This window comes from Schistocerca americana, chromosome 1 (assembly GCF_021461395.2).
Source record: "Schistocerca americana isolate TAMUIC-IGC-003095 chromosome 1, iqSchAmer2.1, whole genome shotgun sequence".
NCBI lineage: Eukaryota > Metazoa > Arthropoda > Insecta > Orthoptera > Acrididae > Schistocerca > Schistocerca americana.
The window spans coordinates 724,085,939-724,101,093 of record NC_060119.1 but is presented as its reverse complement, the minus strand read 5'-3'; the positions used below and the strand labels follow the sequence as shown (position 1 = coordinate 724,101,093).

At 41.4% G+C, this 15,155-nt stretch overlaps 1 protein-coding gene across 3 annotated transcripts in view; it reads right to left on the bottom strand.

Annotated features, from left to right (window-relative positions):
• The window catches only part of LOC124610394 (carnitine O-palmitoyltransferase 1, liver isoform), a 172,188-nt gene that overhangs the window by 73,815 nt on the left and 83,218 nt on the right, over positions 1 to 15,155 (bottom strand). For all 3 annotated transcript variants that reach the window (XM_047140155.1, XM_047140154.1, XM_047140156.1), the window contains exons 2-3: positions 12,661 to 12,835; positions 7,872 to 8,008 (exon numbers count right to left, since the gene is read on the bottom strand). In XM_047140155.1, coding sequence (XP_046996111.1) covers positions 7,872 to 8,008; positions 12,661 to 12,801 — 278 coding nt within the window. In that variant the 5' untranslated portion in view covers positions 12,802 to 12,835. The remainder of the gene's footprint in view (positions 1 to 7,871; positions 8,009 to 12,660; positions 12,836 to 15,155) is intronic.

The window sequence follows — 15,155 nt, the reverse complement described above, 5'->3', positions numbered from 1 at the left end:
TACTGAAAGCCTGAGAGCCAGGCCTAGAAAACTCTACCATGTAGTGAGCAAGATGTATGAGACAGGCGAAATACCCTCAGACTTCAGGAAGAATATAATAATTCCAATCGCAAAGAAAGCAGGTTTTGACAGATGTGAAAATTAACGAACTATCAGTTTAATAAGCCACAGCTACAAAATACTAACACGAATTCTTTACAGACGAATGGAAAAACTGGTAGAAGCCGATCTCGGGGAAGACCAGTTTGGATTCCATACAAATGTTGGGACACGTGAGGCAATACTGACCCTATGACTTATCTTAGAAAATAGATTAAGGAAAGACAAACCTACATTTCTAGCATTTGTAGACTTAGAGAAAGCTTTTGACAATGTTGACTGGAATACTCTCTTCAAAATCCTGAAAGTGGCAGGGGTAAAACACAGGGAGCGAAAGGCTATTTACAATTTGTACAGACAGCAGATGGCAGTTACAAGAGTCGAGGGGCATGAAAGGGAAGCACTGGTTGGGAAGGGAGTGAGACAGGGTTGTAGCCTATCCCCGATGTTATCCAATCTGTTTATTGAACAAGCAGTAAAGGAAACAAAAGAAAATTTTGGAGTGGGAATTAAAATCCATGGAGAAGAAATAAAAACGTTGGGGTTTGCCGATGATATTGTAATTGTCAGAGACAGCAAAGGACCTGGAAGAGCAATTGAACGGAATGGACAGTGTCTTGAAAGGAGGACACAATATGAACATCAATAAAACAAAACGAGGATAATGGAATGTAGTCGAATGAAGTCAGGTGACGCTGAGGTAATTATAAGGGGCATTCAAAAAGAAACGAGCCAGAGTCTGGAATGCGCAAACCGGTGACAGGAGGGTAATATCGTGGGTGTGTAACACAGTATGGTTCCGACCAGAGTGTGGAAGTTCACAGCCCGTCGCTAGAGTCACACGCGTGCACGTCATGTGACTATACAGAGCTACTAGGAGCATGCATGATTCGTCCAACGCTGCCAGTTGCATTGCAGACAATGACATGGAGGTGTCAAAATAAAAGCAAAGAGTTTTTGTTCGTTTTCTGACAGCGGAAGGAGTAGGAGGAATGGACATTCATCGACGAATGTCACAAGTGTTTGGCGAACACTGCATGTTCTTTGCAAACGTCAAGGTGTGCCACAAGCGCTTCAGGGAAGGACGGGTGTAGTTAGCACGGTCTGGAGCACCACACTGCATTACCGCTGACATCTTCCAGTTGGTGGATGCACTCATTACCCAGGACCGCCGAGTGACAGTGAAAGCCATAGCCGCCGTGGATGGATTGAGTGTCAGAAATGTTCACACCATCATGAATGAACGACTGCACAATCGCAAAGTGTGTGCCCAACGGGTGCCCCACAGTCCTCAACCACATCAGGAAGCATGTCGAATGGCCCACTGCCTTGCTCATCTGCAGTGCTATGCTCGGGAAGGGAATGCGTTCCTTGCACAAGTGGTGGCTGGAGATGAGTCATGGTGTCCTCACTTCGAACCAGAACCAAAACGTCTTCAGTGAAAGTATCCAGGATCACCACCACCACAGAAAACAAAGGCAATCCTCACGAGGGCAGGAAAGGTTGTGCCAACGTTCTTCTTTGACCAAGATGGCCCCCTTCTGATTCACTTCCTGCAGCACGGGACAACAATGAATGCCCAGCGTTACTCACAAACCTTGACCACACTTCGCCAAGCGATCAAATCAAAACGACCAGGCAGTCCCACCCGTGGGGTCATTCTGCTCCACAACAATGCAAAGCCTCATATGGCCAACACAGACGCGACACTCCTGCAGAAATTCAAACGGGAGGCTCACGACCACCTTCCATGCAGTCCGGACCCCTCCCCCTGTGATTACGCCATTATTGTTCCCCTTAAAAAGGCTCTGAGGAACAAATCATTCACCTCCGACGACGACGTCCAGCTGTACATCCGGAACTGGCTAAAACCCCAGGAATTTTATGAGACAGCCATTCATCGCCTTGTGCCACAGTCTCAACAGCAAGGGTCAATATTTCTAACATACAGGTACAGGTTTCTGTAATTATACCTCTGGCTCGTTTCTTTTTGAATGGCCATTATAGATTAGGAAATGAGACACTTAAAGTAGTAGATGAGTTTGGGAAGCAAAATAACTGATGATGGTCGAAGTAGAGAGTATACAAAATTGTAGACTGGTTACGGCAAGGAAAGCGTTCCTGAAGAAGAGAAATTTGTTAACATCGAGTATAGATTTAAACGTCAGGAAGTCTTTTCTGAAAGTATTTGTATGGAGTGTAGCCATGTATGGAAGTGAAGCATGGACGATAAATAGTTTAGACAAGAAGAGAATAGAAGTTTTCGAAATGTGATGCTACAGAAGAATGCTGAAGATTAGATAGGTAGATCACGTAAATAATGTGGTGGTACTGAATAGAACTGGAGAGAAGAGAAATTTGTGGCACAACTCGACTAGAAGAAGGGATCAGTTGGTAGGGCATATTCCGAGGCATCAAGGGATCACCAATTTAGTATTGGAGGGTGGCGTGGATGGTAAAAATCATAGAGGGAGACCAAGAGATGAATACACTAAACAGATTCAGAAGGATGTAGGTTGCAGTAGGTGCTGGGAGATGAAGAAGCTCGCACAGGATAGAGTAGCATGGAGAGCTGCATCAAACTAGTCTCTGGACTGAAGATCACAACAATAACATACTTAATTGATTTATCATGTAACTGAAGTTTAACTGATTCCTTTTAGCACTCATGCAGATGGCCTCACATTTCTCGTTATTTAGGGTCAACTGTCAATTTTCACACCATTCAGACATCTTTTTTACATCATTTTGCAGTTTGTTTTATTCGTATTATGACTATATTAGTTGAAAGATCACCTATCTTCCAGATTTTGCATCTGTTTAAATTTGGCGTGTGGGTTTTTTTTTTTTTATCTCTCAATTGCTGCCGATACTATTTCTCTGAATTCAAGCCACATCTGGTCTACACTTATATCATTAATTTCGAAGGGGTGGAGATTGTCTCTAAAGAAGGCGACAAGTGAATTTTTATCTTCTTTTTTGAATAGGTATATTTTTCATTTATTTTTGGAGGATTTTGGGGTTACAATATTCAATCTCACTACAACAACCCTGTGCAGTTTATGAACTCAGGATTATTTGTTGCTAAGAGGTCAAGTGTGTTTTCACAGCCATTTATTATTCGCGTGGGCTCATGAAGACATAGCAAAGGTTACTTCATTTAACAACTCATAATAATTAATTTTAATATTCAACTGTTGATAGAGGAGAATCTGTATGGGTATTGAAGTCATAGCTGCTGGGAAGAATTTTTACTTTATGAGATCCTTAGGAAGGCGCAACATAAGGTTTCTTTATTATTCATCTGTGCAGATGGAAACAAGAAAATATACCTCACTTTCATTCATGAAAAAATGAATAACAGACTCAGCTAAGCAAAAACTCACATTCAAAATTACATTTTCATATATTTCCTTTGGTATCTGTACAAATGTATGAAAATGTCTTCAATTTTTCATGGATTCTCTTTGAATATCAGTACTACAAATGGAATACTTGATGAATCAAAATGATCTTTGTCAGTACTAAAACAGTAACTTCTTGCATCACATTCCAAACTTCTGATACTGGTGAAACAGGTGGCACTAAATGTGAAATATGGCAGAACATTCAGAAAAAAATATCATCCTACTATTAATGCAATAAAAGCAATTTTATGAGTAAAGTATTGAGAAGTAGACAAGCTAACAAAGCTGACTTTTTAACAATAACAATAATAACAATAACAATAATAAATATTGCAGAGTGAAAGCGAAAATAACAAATGGACAAATCATGAAGTGCTGCCACGCAGAGGCCCACAAATATCTACGCATTTTACAGCTGGGCCACATCACGCATGAGCATATAAAAAATGTGGTCAGCAAAGAGTACACTCGAAGCGTCATGAAAATTTTAAAAAGCAAACTGAATGGTGCCAATATCATCCATCAAGGCACAGGTGCACTTGCAGGACTAGTGAGCTGAACCCAAGTAGAACTGGACCACATGAACAGGAAAACAAGAAAACTCATGACAAATCACCATGCACTTCAACCTAGCAATGATACTGACAGGCTTTACTTGTCCAAAAAAGCAGGTCTTAGAGGACTCTTGCAACTGAGGTAGACAGTGGAAGAAGGAAAGTATGTATTAGCAGACTATGTGAATGCTAGCAAAGAACAAGTTCTCACTAAAGTCAACAACAAAGGTTCCCAAAGTAAAGCAGATGTAGAATAAATACTGGAAAGCTGTTCTCCGATGACAGCCTGCAAAGTTAAGCACTGCATGGGTAGTTTTTGGAGAAGACTGAAGGCAAAACAGGTACAGGAAAGAGATTGTTTTGAATGACCAGGGGAACTTAAAGAAGCAAACTGAATGACTTATTTTTGTTGCACAGGGACAAGCCATCAGAACTAACACCATCAAATCCAGAACTGAGAATTCAGCAGAAGATCCAAAGTGCAGAAGCTCGTGAAACAGTTAACCATGGTCCCAGCAGATCTCAGCACACTGGGAGCAGTGCCAAAAGATTGTAGTAGGCACTAGGAAACCACTGGCACCGATACAATATGTATCTGCCAACTACAAAAAACCACAATACTGGAATCTCCACTTATTACTCATAGATATATCATGCACTCTTATATGCTTGGGAAGTGTCAGACTAGTGATAAAACATAAAATCATCATCATCATCATTAAAATAATAATGTGCTTGAAAATGTTTTATAAATCATGATGAACAGTACTACAGGGACTTATTGCATCACTCACATCTGATGTTAGTTTGTATCCACTCTTAAACAGAGATTAGCACAACAATTTGTTCACAAGCTCTCTCCTCTTGTCAGCTTTGGGCTTGACTGAGCAGACTTTTGTGCTATTTTTATTTTGCATATAAATGTATAACCAATATCTTACGGGAGTACTGGAATCATTATTCAGACTTTTTAAATTACTTAAAGTTACTGTTGTATGATTAGATATGAATACAAATGCTAATATTAACAACAACAACTACTAAAACTGTGCTTTGCAACCATTGAAGGTATGCATATTAATCACGTCTAATCACACTACAGTAAGAAAGATTAAATAATGAGTGAAAATGGGAAAGAGAAGGGACGGGGGGCCAGAGGGAGTTTTGGTGGTAGGCATTATACTAAGCAGTAAAGCTTACATGTCAATTAAATTTACAAAAATTAACTTGTTTAGAAAATAAAATGGACTATAGTGTTGCAGTGCTTCCTGGAAGTGTAAGACATACACTCCTGGAAATTGAAATAAGAACACCGTGAATTCATTGTCCCAGGAAGGGGAAACTTTATTGACACATCCCTGGGATCAGATACATTACATGATCACACTGACAGAACCACAGGCACATAGACACAGGCAACAGAGCATGCACAATGTCGGCACTAGTACAGTGTATATCCACCTTTCGCAGCAATGCAGGCTGCTATTCTCCCATGGAGACGATCGTAGAGATGCTGGATGTAGTCCTGTGGAACGGCTTGCCATGCCATTTCCACCTGGCGCCTCAGTTGGACCAGCGTCCGTGCTGGACGTGCAGACCGCGTGAGACGACGCTTCATCCAGTCCCAAACATGCTCAATGGGGGACAGATCCGGAGATCTTGCTGGCCAGGGTAGTTGACTTACACCTTCTAGAGCACGTTGGGTGGCACGGGATACATGCGGACGTGCAGTGTCTTGTTGGAACAGCAAGTTCCCTTGCCGGTCTAGGAATGGTAGAACGATGGGTTCGATGACGGTTTGGATGTACCGTGCACTATTCAGTGTCCCCTCGACGATCACCAGTGGTGTACGGCCAGTGTAGGAGATCGCTCCCCACACCATGATGCCGGGTGTTGGCCCTGTGTGCCTCGGTCGTATGCAGTCCTGATTGTGGCGCTCACCTGCACGGCGCCAAACACGCATACGACCATCATTGGCACCAAGGCAGAAGCTACTCTCATCGCTGAAGACGACACGTCTCCATTCGTCCCTCCATCCACGCCTGTCGTGACACCACTGGAGGCGGGCTGCACGATGTTGGGGCGTGAGCGGAAGACGGCCTAACGGTGTGTGGGACCGTAGCCCAGCTTCATGGAGATGGTTGCGAATGGTCCTCGCCGATACCCCAGGAGCAACAGTGTCCCTAATTTCCTGGGAAGTGGCGGTGCGGTCCCCTACGGCACTGCGTAGGATCCTACGGTCTTGGCGTGCATCCGTGCGTCGCTGCGGTCCGGTCCCAGGTCGACGGGCACGTGCACCTTCCGCCGACCACTGGCGACAACATCAATGTACTGTGGAGACCTCACGGCCCACGTGTTGAGCAATTCGGCGGTACGTCCACCCGGCCTCCCGCATGCCCACTATACACCCTCGCTCAAAGTCCGTCAACTGCACATACGGTTCACGTCCACGCTGTCGCGGCATGCTACCAGTGTTAAAGACTGCGATGGAGCTCCGTATGCCACGGCAAACTGGCTGACACTGACGGCGGTGGTGCACAAATGCTGCGCAGCTAGCGCCATTCGACGGCCAACACCGCGGTTCCTGGTGTGTCCACTGTGCCGTGCGTGTGATCATTGCTTGTACAGCCCTCTCGCAGTGTCCGGAGCAAGTATGGTGGGTCTGACACACCGGTGTCAATGTGTTCTTTTTTCCATTTCCAGGAGTGTATTATTGTAAAATAATAAGGCAGAAAATATATGTAATCTGCATTAAATTCAAAGACGGTATCCAGATTTACCATATCTCTCACAATTTGATATCACCTTTTGGTAGCCATTTGGGGCATTCTTTAGAAGAAAAAAATAAAATGTAAATTTCTTACAAGGTTGGTTAAAAACATTATTCTTATTATAGCAAAATTTGGGTTTCATGCGGCTGCTACTGTTTGGCGTTGCACAATAAATTATGAGGTTTCACTTGCAACTAACTGAGTGACTTTCACAGATGGGTAGCAGCGTTAGGTATGAAAATATTGAATGTAGAGAAGCAGTAGCTGCATATCGATGGTACGTTGGTCAGAGAGCGAGGAGATGCAGAGGTGAGTTCGTATGGGAATAAAGCATGGGACCAAGAAGCAGCATACAAAAAAGTTGCACAATGGAAGGCTGAACTCCGGAAAGTGAAACAACAGGAGAAGAGATGTGAAACAGAGTGGACAGATATAGAAACAGTGAGAAGATAATCGTGAGAAGTTGATACAGGACTACAGATTAAATTAAATATAATCACTTACATCATTAAACAGTCAATTTATACAGTTGGAAGCAAATTTTGTGTGCAGAAAAAAAATCTGATTGATTCAAAACTTCATGTTATGAATGCCATCCCAAACAAATTACAATGTATCCTGCTCCTGCTCAACTGTTAAGTAGGAGGCAGGTAATAGTCCAGTGTTGATGATGATGGTGTTTGGTTTGTGGGGCGGTCAACTGTGCGGTTATCAGCACCTGTACAAATTCCAATCTTTACTCAGTCCAGTCTTGCCACTTTTATGAATGATGATGAAATGATGAGGACAACACAAACACCCAGTCCCTGGGTGGAGAAAATCCCCAACCAGGCTGGGAATCGAACCTGGGACCCCGTGATCCAGGAGTAGTAATGCCAGCCTCTAGACCACGAGCTGTGGACACTCCAGTGTTAAAGGCTTGTCGGTTCACCTTATCTTGCATACAACACTTTCATTACAAAGCAATGTTGATTACAGCAAAGCAATTAATTAATAATTAATTTCTTTACATGCTACAAATCACAAATTCTAGTACTTACCATGGAATATGAAGAATCACTTTATTAACAACTTTGGGGATAATTCCCAGCTTTGAAAAATGCATCCCAGTGAACAGACCAACAATGGCCCACAAGCTTTGAAGGGGAGCAGGGTAGACTCCACATTTTATGTTATTCTGTAAAAGAGAATAAATTTAATATTACTAAATCAAATTTAACAACTTTTAAAGTCAAAGAAATTAAATTCCTCACACCATTCACATTCAATAAAGACAATGCAGTCATTAATTCTGTGTTTCCACGGATTTTCAACCAAATGTTTTTTGAAACACAGGAGAGAGGCAGTTCCACAACAGGTGATTACTCGAGAAACCATATTCTGCAAGTACTCATTGTTGAAAGCTTTGTTTGAATGGCATGTCTTAAGTTCAACAAATAATATTATTATATAAGCTTTGAATTCAAAGACTTTTAAAAACACTTTTCAGTCAGTTTTAATTAAATGTGCACTGATATCCCCTGAAAAACAAGGCATTGACTTCATCAAGATCGTGGGACATCCAGAATTGATAAGGTGTCACATAACAAGACTTCATATTGAAGAAACTATTCTGCATATTCCTAGGTGAAGACTTCAGATCTTTAAAATTGGCAAATGAAGAAGAAAGATGTGTAATGAAACATAGCTAAACCACCTTATCATTCTAGTCACAGGCATCAAAAAAAAAAAAAAAAAAAAAAAACTGAAAATGTGTTTCTCAAAATTTTAAACAATGGCAAATAAAGAGTTAACACAGCATTGCCATATAATTTAAATCTGGCAGCTGCTGCTTTGCATTGTTATCAATGCCGATAGTTCTAATTTAACATTGTTTAGATCATTTCCAAAACTTTGACTGTGATGGCAGAGGTGTAGAATGGATTGTGCTTAACAACTGCTTACGGTTCACCACACCTGAACACTAGCCCACACTAAAGGTAGCGTAACTCCATGATTTGCTTTCTACACTTGAATACATATCATCTATCACCCATCCCCTCCAATGTTTTAGCAGACTGCCTACTTCCATGGAACACACAAGTGATCTTTTTCACTGTGGGGCTGAAGTGCTAACCTCACAAAAAAAAGGATGTGTTGGCTCCTATGATCTCAACAGTATAGGTACTGGAATGAATTATTTACTTTGCAGTGGGATGTACACAGTTATTAAACTTACTAAAAGTTAAAAGCAGTATGATGAACCAATACTCAAATAAATGCTCAACACAAGCACAGGATTCATAACCTTGTCCAACACATTGTACTGATCTACCAGGAATAAATTAATTTCCATTAGAGCATTTCACATTTGAAAACACACGTTTCAGTGATACATGCATTGTACCTTTAACGTGAAAAACTGGACGATTTATTCAAGAGAAAGGGCTTCACAGACGGGACAAATCAATAATTGATTGCTCCATCTGTGGCTCTTATGCAAACCATTATTGGACTTGGCATTGATTGATATAGTTGTTGAGTGTCCTCCTGAGAGATAGCATGCCAAATTCTGCCTAATTGGCATGTTAGATCATCAAGATCCCAAGATGGTTGGAATGTTCCAAAAATGTTCTCAATTGGGGAGTGATCTGCGACCTTGCTGGCCAAGGTAGGGCTTGGCAAGCGTGAAGACAAGTAGTAGAAACTCTCACTGTGTATAGGTGGGCATTATCTTGCTGGATGACTTCCCATGATGGGCAATACCATAGGAGCAGAATATCATTGATGTACTGCTGTGCAATGAGAGTGCCGCAGATTACAACCAAAGAGATGAAAAGAAATAACACCCCAGATGATAACTCCTGACTGTTGGGCCAACTGGCAGGCAACAGTCAAGTTGACACCCCACTGCTGACAGGAGCATCTCCAGACACACCTTCTTCAGCTTGGAATCTACTGGAATGGAATTGTCTTCATTGACAACCCAACAACAAACTAAGATGTGTCTGGAGATGCCCCAGACAGCAGAGAGATACCAACCTGATTGTCACCCGCTGTTCGGCCTGATAACCATGAGAGATGGTCTGGCGTGCCATTTCTTTTCACAGCTGGACCCCTTTGGTTGTCATCCATGGTGCCCTTCCACCACAGTGGTACACTGACAATATTCTATGCCCCATTTTGTTGATAATCATGGAAAGCCATCCGGGGTTTTCAGTAAGATACACTCAGGTGACAAAAGCCATGAGATAGTGATATGCACATACACAGTTGGTGGTAGTATCACGTACACAAGGTATAAAAGGGTAGTTCGATGGCAGAGTTGTCATTTGTGAAAATATTTATGAAGTGATTATGGTTACACAACAGGAATTAACAGACTTTTTGAATGCGGAATGGTCTTTGGAGTTAGACAAATGGGACGTTCCATTTCAGAAATTGTTAGGGAATTCAATATTCCATGAACCACAATGTCAAGAGTGTGCCAAGAATATAACATTTCAGGCATTACCTCTTACCATGGACAACATAGTGGTCGATAGCCTTCTCTGAACAACTGAGAGCAGCGGTGTTTGCCTATAGTTGTCAATGGTGACAGACAAGCTATATATTCCTAATGGTTAGTGACAATAAAAATAAAATGACTGCTCAGTATTCTGTCTTGTACCAGCTTTCACTTGGTATGCTCTCCAATAGCAGCAGCATTACTCAAATAGAGCATGTGCTCCAGTGTAGCAGGTATGTGGAACAATATGAAGTACAGATGTGGAGCAGAATGTGCCCTTATAAGAAGTAAAGTAAAGAAGTCATCATCTGAACAACAGAGTGCTTTAATAAGCATGCTCCTATTGGGGGTGGTATCCCATTGCCTTCCTCCAGCCTATGAAATGACTTCTTCAGACAATTATGGGGGGACTTACAGTTTAAGGTGGGCTCTGAAGCATGGTGCAACTCTCTATAACAAACATTGTGAGAAGTGAACAAAGTCATAACTGACAGATAAAAACCATAGGACTGACTGTGCATCAGATCTGAGACCTCTGAAGTTTGAGCTTGGTATTTTACCAATGATCCTCTAAGCTGCAGAGAATTCTTAATTAGTCATCAGTGTATTTCAACACAAGTGATTTCACGATATGACTAGTGCATGAAAAGTAGTTCAGTTTTCTCTGCGTCATCTGAGGGAACCTACAAATGTATGACGCCACAAGGAAAAGTTCTATGGATCACTGTTAATGAGTGTTTGGAGGTAAAAATGCAATTATTTTTCCACAGACTTATTTAAGGTGAACAAATGTTGTGTAACATTTTTGCAATAAGTACATTCGATACCTAAAATGCAATTCTAGGAAGACTGTTGACCTCTAAGCCTACCACAATCTTTTCATTGGAAGCAAAATATTATCCAGCTAAAAATGTTTGTAACTGTATGAACAGACAGAAAGTAGTGGAGGCCAAATTTGGTAAATAGTGTGAATGTTCCAAGTTTTTGCACTGCCAAAGTACTTTTTCATTGTGCTGGACCATTTTTAATGTAGTACATCCAGAGTATCGTCTAGAAATATTCACTAGTTATTTTTTTACCACTGAGAAGGAAGAACATATTATACCATCCAAAAAGCACTGGCCACAACCTTTCCTGCAGACGAAATCCAATTCACTAATTCTGGTGTGGACACAGCATCCAACTTTTACGCACGAATGGCGCTTAAATTCCAGTTTAGTGTCCGGTGCAATATGGTGGACCCATTTTTCATCCATGGTACGTAAACATCACGTAAAATTGTTTTCTACACTTTTCTTTATCTTTCTTTGCTCTTGCCATCTCTCTTTCTGTCCTTTGCCACTCTTTGTCTTCAGCTCATGGCCCTCTCCAACCACACAAATCCTAAAACTTCAAAGGCAGAGCAACACAGGTAGACAGTTCAGATCCCTATCTGACCATGTAAATTTACATTTTCCATGTGCTCCCTAAATATTTCAAGGCAAATGCTGGGATGGCTCCATTGAAAAGGACAAGGCGTGTGTGTGTGTGTGTGTGTGTGTGTGTGTGTGTGTGTGTGTGTGTGTGTGTGTGTGTGTGTGTCTATATATGACCAACAGTGTACATCTCCTTGCATGAATGGATACAGAAACCTTTGTTCTTTCCTCCCTGAAGAAGAAACTAACACTCTGGAAATTAGGTATATTTTTTATACTTTTAAATGTATCGTTCCACAGAAGTGGGTGTTTCTGTCTGTTTTCACTCTGATTTAACTCCACCAGGCACATTCTCCAAAGCAAATGTTCCACACAGGCTATATATTTGGAAATAGATTAACAGAAAACATAGTGATAACATCAAATTACAAAAAGAAAAGAGAGATTAGGGTTTAAAATTGCTGGACAACAAGATCACTGAAGGAGGATCACAGGCTTGGAAATTGGCCTTGTCCTTTTCAAAGGAGCCATCCCAGCATTTGCCTTGAAATATTTAGGGAGCACATGGAAAACATAAATTTACATGGTCAGATAGGGATCTGAACTGTCTACCTCACACAAGAGGAGCAAAGTCTAAAGTAGTGTCTTCCACATGTCACACAGTAACAAGTATTTAGAGGTCTGCAGTAGCTATTTTTATCCTCAGTGGAAGAATGTTACTGTAAAAGTTTAATTTTAACCTACAATAAGTTTGAGTGGCATGGAGAGCTGCATCAAACCAGTCTCAGGACTGAAGACCACAACAACAACAACAACAACAATAAGTTTATCATAATTCCTCTTTGGATTAAATGCACAATCAGTTAGTTGTACGTCAAAAATAAGCCCTATATCTACCAGCCACTTTAAAGCGAAAGATTCTCATACCTTGAATCTGGCAAAGCGTTTCTTCCAGGATCGCACGCCTGACTGCCATACAAGATGAAGAACCTCTCTGTCGAAGTTCACATCCCACCCTTCGTGGGTAATTGAGAAGGAAAATGCTACTGCCTGGTGGGCTTCTGCCATGGCAGCACCTGATCACTGCCAGAGAAGTTGTAACCTGTCACAAAAAACAGAAAGACATATAAATATGTGACAGGGTGATAAATTTATAATTTCTCTCAATGTTTTCTGTTAAATACACTGCTAGCCATTAAAACTGTCTCATAAGGAAGGACATCAAATTACAAGATTTTACTGATTGCAAGTGTGAAGTATAACAGGAAGAATACATGTTTCAATTTATGGGCTATTTAGGGCTACGCAGGGTTCGAAACTTAGTACACAGAGCTGACACCTCTGGCAGCAACAGTGACTATAACCCAGCTTGGCATCGAGTCAAACTGAGCTTGGATGTCAGATACTGGCTACTTTTTCCCATGCAACTTCAGCTATATTCCAGAGATCATTACTTGTAGTGGCCGGCGAGTAATAGCCTGCTATAATCTCAAAAGCCCGTGACCAAATGTTTTCAGTGGGTGAGAGATCTGTAAACATGCTGGCCTCGACAACGGTGAAATGCTCTCTTATGTCAAGGTAGGTCAAGACAGCATAGGCAACACATGGTCCTGCATTATCTCGATGAAATAGATTGTCTTGAAGATCTCAAAGATAGGACAGCGGCTTTCCACACTACTGGCTATGAGAACCAGTGGTGACTGCATCGTGTACCTAATGGCACAATATATCACCACATCAGATGCTCGGCTTGTACAATGACGACAAACGGAATCTGACAACATTCATTCTCCTCGGAGCTTCCACACACAGATACGTCATGATGCTCTGCACTGAACTGTGACTCATCTGGAAAGACGAAGTGGTGCTACTCCTCATTCCAGTCCAATATTATATAGTTGAATGCTCCATTTCCAGCGTGACTTTGCTGCTCAAGGTAATCCATGATAATAGTTGTCATGCTGACAGCAATGTCGTCACATTGTCCGTGTGGGTGCCTTGCTGCGAACAATCCCATTTCCTGACTCAAAATATGTTATGTGACAATATTTTCCCTGCATGACCGAGTGAAAAACCTTGTCCTGTCAGGCATTAGTCATGTGGCGCCAGTGAGATCCTTCATGGCATTCAGTATGGCTCTCCTGAACCTATTGATTCCATATTCACGTGACTTTAGTGGAATCCTGACCAACATGAGTTTCAATTACATGGAACGATAAACTGCAGTCCCGATTAGTCACAATGCTGCCACTGGTGAATTCCAACAAGTACTGAAAGGTGTTTCTCTTTCTTATGAGAGGCATACCATGATCATCTCACAAACAATAAATTTTCAAATCCGATTTGTTAATGATAAAACCACTGCTTTAATCCCTCCTTACACTCATAGAGTTTATATGGCGTTACACCTACCCTCTTCGTGGCTTGTGCAGGAATGATAATTAGTAGTATATCCAAGCATGTGGCACACTTCGTGCCAGTTAATCCTTTGTTTCATGTCGTCTTTGTGGTGTTGTAATTTAAAAGCCAGTAATGTATTATTTATAGTTTTAAACTCAGCAAACATATTCAATACATTAAAAAGGATGGCAACTTCCAAAATTGGTGGCATACTACATTTAGTGTGGCAAGCACCAACCAGGAGTAAGTGAAATTTAGTTAGTTGATACTATGAGAGAAGGAACTCGGCGACTTCCAGTCGATAGTACTGAACTATGGGAGTAAATTACTATGGGAGTAAATTACTCCAGGAGTAAATTTTTCATTTACTTCTGTAGTAAATTTATTTACTCTATTGAAGCACCATTGAAGAGTACGCCACTACGTGAGTAACTTAAGGAGGAAATAAGGCCAAAACTTACTCCTATGAATTAGTAGGAGTAAAGTAAGAGACTAAGGTGCAATCTTTGAGTTCTATGTTTTAACTGTCGAATTATGTGGACTACCTGGACTACGAAAAATATATGGAGATGGAGGAAGAGGTGAACATCCCAAGAATGGGGGCTGTAATGGAGAGAAGAGGCCCATTTGTCATCTACAGCGACAGTGATTTCAAAGAGTGGTTTGGGTTTCATAAGGAATCTTTTGAGCTGCTGTTTGGTATGCTGGAGCCGTTACTACAGCATAATTCTGACAAGAACCGTGCTTTGACTCCTGGGCTGCAACTTATATGTGGGCCACAAATGTTTCACACAGGTACTTATCAAATCTAGCAGGGGATCTCATTAATATCCATTGTACTACTGCTGGAAGAGCTTTTAACATTGTGATAAACAGTTTAATTGCCTTAAAGCCACTGTACGTGTCCATGCCACAGAGCCAAGAAAATATATCAAAGAACAAAAGGGAAGCTATCAAACTGGTGGATACCCAAATGTCATAGGGGCCACAGACTGTGTACATATACCCATACTTTGTACTTC